This window comes from Nannospalax galili, unplaced genomic scaffold, assembly GCF_000622305.1.
Source record: "Nannospalax galili isolate Female #2095 unplaced genomic scaffold, S.galili_v1.0 scaffold132, whole genome shotgun sequence".
NCBI classification, from domain to species: domain Eukaryota; kingdom Metazoa; phylum Chordata; class Mammalia; order Rodentia; family Spalacidae; genus Nannospalax; species Nannospalax galili.
The window spans coordinates 1,441,806-1,449,756 of record NW_008332644.1 but is presented as its reverse complement, the minus strand read 5'-3'; the positions used below and the strand labels follow the sequence as shown (position 1 = coordinate 1,449,756).

Genomic DNA, 7,951 nt, shown 5'->3' with positions numbered 1-7,951 from the left:
GGGAAGAAGCCCCAAGATTTCCCAGGGAGTGGATTGAGTAGCTGGGTTGTACTGGATGCAAAGGATCAGGGAGAGTAAAGGTAAGCCTCGGAGCCCCAGAAAGAGGTTGTCAGCCCCAGAAAGAGGCTGGCGGGTGTTGCAGGACCAGGGAAGTAGAGGGAGGCGAGGGCGGGGCCAGATCCAGAAGCAGTGCTCCTGGGGCCCAAGGAAGGCACTAAGTTGGTCTGGGTGAAAAAGATCAGGAAGCAGTATTGGTTCCCCAGGTGTCTGGGGGTCCAAGACCAGGAATGGCGCAGGGCCCAAACCAGGAGCAGAGAACAGTGAGGGAGATGGAAGGGCGAATGAGGCCAGGGGAGTCAAGGCGCGGAGGGTTGCACGATAGACTTACCCCGAGAGGCCTGAGGGCAGGCGTATTTTATTCTTTTATGTGTATAAGTGTATTCCCTGCAATTGTGTAAGTGCACCTATGTTATGCAATTTGCGTGTTAGTCAGAAGAGGGCATCGGATTCCCTGGATCTGGAGTTACATATGGTTGTTAGCTGCCATGTGGGTGTGCTAAGAATTGAACCCAGGTCTTCTGCAAGTGCAGCCAGTGCTCTTAACCTCTGAGCCAGCTCTCCAATGCCTTATTTTTTGAGACCAGGTTTTTACTGACCCTTAAGCTTGGCAATTCCTCTAGACTACCTGGCCAGGGAGCCCTGGGATCCACGTGTCTCCACCTACCATCACTGGGTTACAGAGATGCATGTCACCATGCCTGGTTTTTATGTGGATGCTGGGGATCTGCACTGAGGTCCCAATTCTTGTGCGGTAAGCACTTTCCTCATTGAGCCCTGTGTCTAACATTTTACTTCATCATAAATATTGTGCATTTTCTTATTATTGGCAGATGCTGAGATGGCTTTTCAGAAGGGCAGTCTCCGCTCAATTTTAAGTCCTTCAAGCTGACTTACCTATGTAGCATGGTCCTATGCTTGTTCTTTAGTGAAAGTGGTATCGTCTGCTGTGGGAGCTGGTGTTTGAGCAGTCGGCTGGCACCAACCCCATTCCTTCAGACCTTTTATTACCTCATTGGCATATCTATTTTGTTCTTGTTGCTAATGTAACTTTTTATCCTTCTATTCACTAATTAAACAATGTTTCAGGAAAACCAAGGAGTGATGGGAAACTAAAGCAGCAGGGAGGGAGAGAGGAGCCAACTAATCAGCACTTTACCTTCTCTTTCTAGAACTTCAGGTTAGATGCATCATGATCATCATCACCATCACCATCATACATCATGTGAAGCTCCTTCACGTTTTCCTGGGGTTTGCTGCCTTTTTTTCTGTTCCAGGGTCTCATGTAGGACATTTTGTGCAGTCCTCAAGCTTCTGCAGGCTCCTCTCCTCTCTGCCAGTCTCAGACTTCCTTGCTTTTAGTGACCTTAACAATTTTGAGGACTACCAGTCAACTATTTTGTAGGCTGTCCCATAGTTGGGACTTACCTGGTGTTTTCTCACTGTTAGAATGGAGTGGATACCACAGAGGTAATGTTCTATTACCATCCTAGAATATTAATTTCCATCACACAAAATCAAGGATGTGTTGGTTTTGTCAGCAGGACATACCACTGTTGATGTCACTTTGGTCCTGGATGAAGTTATATTGGTTAGAGTTCTTTATTGTGACCTTTTGCCTCCCTTTTAGGCTGCGTATTCTTTGAAGGATGTCACTATGTCCAGCCCACACTAACAACTTCTCCCCTCCTTAAGGGTAGTGTAGCTACATAAATTTTTTGGCCATCTGCCTGCTTCATCTGTTCCTTCACAAACTTTTATTTAGTCTATTATTATATGTCAGTATGAGCTCATTATCTTTATTTTATGCTTTGAGTAGTAATTTGATAATACTGACTTACTTAGTTTGTTGCTCAAAGAAAGTTTCATTTGGAACTCCTTTGTCCATTTTTTTTGACGTTTTCAAATATTTTGTCTCCATAACAGGACCCAGGTCCACCTTGTGTGTCTTGTGCCCTAGTTCTATAATTGTTATTTCTATAAGATGTGCCCTTGTTTCTCTTTCACTGGTATTAGAAATTAAAACTCTGTATGCAAGGTAGGCTCGTGCTACTGAGCTTCAGTTCTGCAGCTTCTTAATGTAGAGCCTTTCAACTGACAAAGCAAAGAAATGCACGTGTGTACCAACCCATTAAGTGCACATATCTATGACTACTTCTTTGCAGTTGTCAAGGTTGCTATTAAGCCAACCATGAATTTGTACTGTTAGGGTCCGTGACTCGATGGGTCCCCTCCAGGTAACAAATACACGGGATTGGAGATGTAAAAATCAAGCAGAGTCTTTACTTTCCAGCTAGCTGGGGTCGACCGGCTTCCCAAGACATGCAAGTCTGGTCAGAACGATCGACCCCCATTCAGTTTCAGGTACAGATTATATAGGCCCACATAGTCATTACACAAAAAGCATTCCTCAGCAGACACTTTGATCAAACATCTAAAAGCTATAGTTTCGGTTAAACATCTTTTCCAGGAAGGCTAGATCTGGTGTAAGCCTGGTGCAACTTCCCTCTTTTTGTTCCTTATCGGTTATCTGGTATGTGCAAACAGGCCTACAGGACACATTGTAAATCAACTGAGTCTGGGGTCCAGGGTCCAGGAAGGAGGTTTACAGCACTTCAATTCTTAGCATTTCAACTAGGTTAATCATCCATGTGTGGTAGATACAATCAGGCAGAACAGGCAAGCTTAGCAAGTAAATCTAAATCAACATTTTAAACAGAGTTTGTTATTAAAATGCAGAGTTTTTTCAGCATTCATCAAGGTATTTCTTTTTTTTTTTTTTTTTTTTTTTTCCCCAACAGTACATGTCAGTGCCCCTGGGCACCCTCTAGCCTCCTCCTTTGGCTCAGCTGTAAACTTTTATACCAATACTTCTCACTGGAGGCTCTCCATTTGCATGGACTTTCAATGCAGATGCATGCAGAGTGGGATTTGAATTGTTAATCTGTACCTGTGAGAAACAGCTTTATCAACTGAAGACAGTTCTTGTGTCTTTGACTTTTTGGCCCTTTAGCTTCTCCTTCTATCCAGTTACTCAGTGGCCCTCTTGCTTCCCATCCTGGGCAGTGCCATGTGATGCAGTCAGGTTGTGTTGCTACATTTTGTATTCCACTATGGGATCTCCATAACCTCCTGAACAGCTTTCTAAAATTACATACATTAGGGATCCTTTCCATGCAACATTATGAATTTTGACAAGCAGTGTCATGTGTATATTATCAAATAAAATTGTTCCATTGCCCTAGAAATCCTGTTACTCAACGTTTTATCCTTTCTCACTTTAATCCTGTCACAATCAATGACCTTTTTATCATCTCTATATTTTTCCCCTTTGAAGCTTATCCTGTAAGTGGGATTGTGTGGCATGCATGATAGATAAAAAGTTGGCAGAGAACGAGCGAATGGATGATGAGGCACCAAGGCACAGCTAAAACTCCATCAAAATAGGCAAAGGAACACATGGGACAGATTCCCTTCCAGGCAGGGAAAATGTCTGCCCGGGTCTTGAGCTGGGGTCTTTTTAAAAGGGAGGCTTCTGCCTCCTGCAGAAGGCAGGAAGATGTATTTTTTGTAAAGTTGGGCTTGGGGCGGGGAGTGGGAGAGCAGGACTGTTAAAACCTGTCCTCTTTAGAGATCAAAGGGGAAGCCTGCTGTGTTGGCCAAACAGTGGAGAAAGTCTACTTCTCTTGACTTCAAAGACCAAGGTGCTTATCAGCTAGGTTCCCTTTTCTCAGGAGCATGAGAAGTCCTTGGGATCCTGTTGGTGAGGGGCAGGGCTATCTGAACCTTAACAATGCAGCCTTTTCAGACTATCTTCTTTCACTTAGCAATACATATTGAAGATTTATCCATATCTTTGTATAGCTTGACCATTCATTTCTTTTTATTAAATAATATTGCATGATATGTACATCTTATAGTTTATTCATTTATTCATGCATTAAATATCTTCTTGGTTTGTCTTAGTTTGAATCACAAAATTTCTACAAAAAATTTATGTGGGCATATGTTTCTCAGTCAGTTGGCTAAACTTAGGAGTTTAATTATTGAGTTGGCTGAAGAAGATTACGCCCAGCTTCATGAAACTGCCATTCCAAAGCAGCTGTACCATTTTTTACCCCGATCAGCAAGAATGAGAGTTTTCACTGCGCTAGATCCTTGCCAGCAACTTGTATCCTCAGTGGCTTTGGATTTCAGCTTTATACTGATATGCGGTACAGTTGTTTTATTTAGAATTCATTAGTCGCAGAAGATGTTGAACATCTTGTCCTGTGATGATTTGACATGTGTATCTCCTTCAGTAAGAAGTTCATCTAGATCTTTTGCCCATTTTTGCATTAGGTTGTTTCCTTCTATTGAATTTTAGGAGTTATTTTTACAATTTGGATATAAGACCTTGTAAGGATTTTGCAAATATTTTCTTAATGATGTGATTTTAATGAGCACTTTGAGATTCAGTGCCACTTTCCAGTCCCCAAAGCTCACACACAATGCTGAATGCTGTTAGTAGTGTACTTCTGCCCATTGTATTCACTTTGCTCTTCCCAAGAGTGATCCCAACATATCCACTCCCTTCCTTGACCTCATCCATTCATTACCAGGTGAGCTTAATGCATCAGCCACCACTGCCTGTCTCCAGCATTTGATTGTCTTGGATTATTTTAGGTCACTGATCACATTGATTATGTACTGATTCATCTATGTGCAGTATGTTTCTATTAAAAATCCAACCCTGTTTGTTTTCTGGCTTGGAGGAGATGAAGTCAAGAGGAAGTCAGCCACAATATTTAGGTCATGCCACATCATTGTGAGGCTAATGGTTGTCTGTCTTCCTTTCCATGGCCTCCAGTCATCAAGCCTCCTTTGCGTCACTTTAAACGTCCTGCTTATGCATCTAGCTCCTACGCACCCTCAGTTCCAAAGAAAACTGATGATCATCCTGCAAGATACAAGATGCTGGATCAGAGACTCAAACTGAAGAAGATTCAGAACATCTCACATCATTGGAACAAAAAGTAGGGCTGGGGAAAGAAGAGAAGGAATGAGGCGGGCCCACCTGTCTGCATCTTGGCACCTCCGAGATGCAGCCAGACATGCCTTGGAGGTCCATGTGGTTGGTACTATCGTAGCTGATTCTACTGAAAATGAAATGAAGGAAGCGTGATTTTCCCCTTGTCATTTTCTTAGACTCTCTAGTGTCTGGATTTGGGATCAATCTAGACTCCAGCAACAATCTAGGAAGTGGTTGATTCATGTCACTTCTTGCCTTTCACAGTTTAAGTTGGACCTAAATTTAAATGATATATCTTGTTTCAAAAAAGAGAAATTTCCCATTACCATGGTTTTATTTAATACCGAAGAGATGACTCACCATAAGAACATTGGTTTAATGATCATCAGGCTTAAGAAATGCACTTCTAAAAATATCTTTTCCAATTTTAAATGCACTTATTTAAAATTTCAAATACTGATTCAAAATACAAGCAAATGTGTGACTTTCAAAGTAAATACATTGAAAACAAATATGCTTTGAGCCCAGCAATCTTAGAGGAAAAGACAAATGATGGATTGCTTTGCTCATGGACACTTCAGAATTCAGAATTCTCTATTCACATAGCTCTTTCCTAGTAACCATAGTGTATTTTCACGGATTTGAAAGTTTCTGGATATGCATCTGACTCATTTTTCTTCTAAGTCTTTCCTTCCACCACAGCGGCTGATGTAATCAATGAGATGCCCAGGCCCTGAAGACTCTATAGAGGCTTCCAAGTCACCACAGGGTATACCAGTTTGGTTTTGTGGTTCTGAGGCAGGAGGCTGTAAAACAATATCTGCATAAGTATAGAGCTGCCTTTAAGTTAAACTTTGGCTCATTTTCCAACAGACCTCTGAGCTCTTCAGGATCCTGTTTACACTCACAGCTGTTAGTAGAACAAGAGAAACCTTTATAACTCATCTCTATCTTCAGGGTGACATGTTTAGCTTTTCTGTCGCTCCCCCAAGAATTTTTACTTTGAGACTAAAATAGACATTCAAGTAAAGTCTTAAGGTCAGAGATAGCTTTTGATTCCTTCAGAATGACCCAAGGCATCAGAAGAGTCAGGTTTGCTGCCAGACAAGTCTAAGCTCATCAGGTTCTATCTGTGACTTGTAAGGTTCTTGGACCAATGGCATGACTTTTTAAAGTCTCAGTTTGCTTAACTCACTCTGCCTTTGTGATGGAGATAAATGATACTGTATGTCTGGGATGCTGTTGCTAAGCCTGGCAAGCATTATGTGCAGAGAAACAGTAGCTCAGAACATTCCATATTCAGAACAGACCAACTGTCCCGAGAAGCCCCACAGAGAAGGAGTAGTGTCTGATGGCCACAGGCTCCTGACTTGATCACAAAGGGTTTAATATCTCTCTTCTCATTTCCTTTAGTTCATTTCCAGTAAACCTTAATCACCTATGTCTAAGAAGCTCCAGTGTTTATTGTGTGCACTGCTACTGAACAGTTTATGCATAATGTAGTTTAGCATGGTATTTCAGGGAAATGTAATTGCTGTACAAACAGAAAAATCACTGTGACTTTTAAGAAGGCTATTATAATTCTTGGCTCCCTGCTGGGTGCTTGGGCAGAAAAACTTTCTGCAGCAAGCTGGTAGTGTCCCTTCCTCTGAATTAAGTTAACCAACAGGCAATTCCTCCTAGTTTGTATGCAAAAGCTTTAATGCTGGATGCACAGGGCCATTTAGCACCACAATGGTGAGGTTTTGGTGGCTCTCCTTACATATCTCTTAATACCTTCAGCCTTAGGTTTAGGTTTCAATGGGGCTAAGCTTGGTGGGTATGCTTCTTAATGCTGGAGAGAAAGAAGCTGGTTCCTTCTGCATTCTTTTCTCCTAAGATGTGATTTTTTAATACTTGCTAATATTTTACTTCAGCAAATGTACAGATGTGGAGAGATTCTGCAGTGCTGTAAATGTCTACCATGTTTTTGCATGCAAAAATACAGATTATATTCTTACAGCAAATAAAAAGATGCTTTTAATGTACTTTCTTGTTCTGAGTCATCCTTTTCTTCATTAGAATTCTGGCATTCATTTGAAAAAGTATTTCCCTTAAGTTTGACAATATTCAGAACTGATTCTTTTCTTGAGGTGAATAGAGCAACTCACCTATTTCAGTTTGCTTGTTGGCTTATCAGGTGATCTCATTTTTATAACCTTCTCCTCCCTGCAGACACAGTAAATTAATATGTTAATATCAGTGACCTGTGATAGGGGCTACTCAGTAGGTGAACTCCTGTGTTACCAACTTCATTATCATTCAGGGGCAAAGTGTCTAGCTAGTGGTTAAAAACTGGGACTTCAGAGTTGGAAAAACTTGTAATTAAATCTGGGTCTGCCTTTTGTTTACTCTGTAATTGAGTCCCATAAGCCCTCTCAACTTCAGTTTCCTTCACTACAGAACGAGAATAATAGTAATAATACACACGACTCAGCATATGGCAAGACTGGCCATAGAGTAAAAACTGTAAATATTACTTATGTTTGAAGAGAGAGTAGAGCATGGTAAAAAGAAACTAGACCTTTGAGTTAGAGAACAATGTCCCTACTGGTGGTAATCTTCACCTTCCATTAAAGAGAGTTGACACACTTAAGAATAAATACCCATCCAGGGATTTCCACCTCACCCATGTATTAGTTAGGGTTCTCTGATATTAACATATTAACCAACCAAGATTAGCCATCGCAACCCAGGATTGAAAGCCTTAATATACTCTTCCATTTGGTAGGAATACCACATGCCCACTCAACGCCCTCTTTTTCTGGGTCTCCCATACTTTAGGGTCCTTAGCCTCCATCTGTTATGACTGCCTGCTCCTGTCACGCTGCCCTACTTCCTCTG

General features: G+C 41.5%; 1 protein-coding gene across 5 annotated transcripts in view; it reads left to right on the top strand.

Moving 5' to 3' along the window:
- Pde1c (phosphodiesterase 1C) overlaps positions 1–7,006 on the top strand; it is a 554,512-nt gene extending 547,506 nt beyond the window's left edge. For all 5 annotated transcript variants that reach the window (XR_003848641.1, XM_017796743.2, XM_029560849.1 and 2 more), the window contains one exon: positions 4,907–7,006. Coding sequence is in view for 2 of the 5 variants with exons in the window: in XM_017796743.2 (XP_017652232.1) it covers positions 4,907–5,076 (170 nt within the window). In the remaining 3 variants the exon portion in view is untranslated. The remainder of the gene's footprint in view (positions 1–4,906) is intronic.
- Positions 7,007–7,951: the final 945 nt, after the last annotated feature.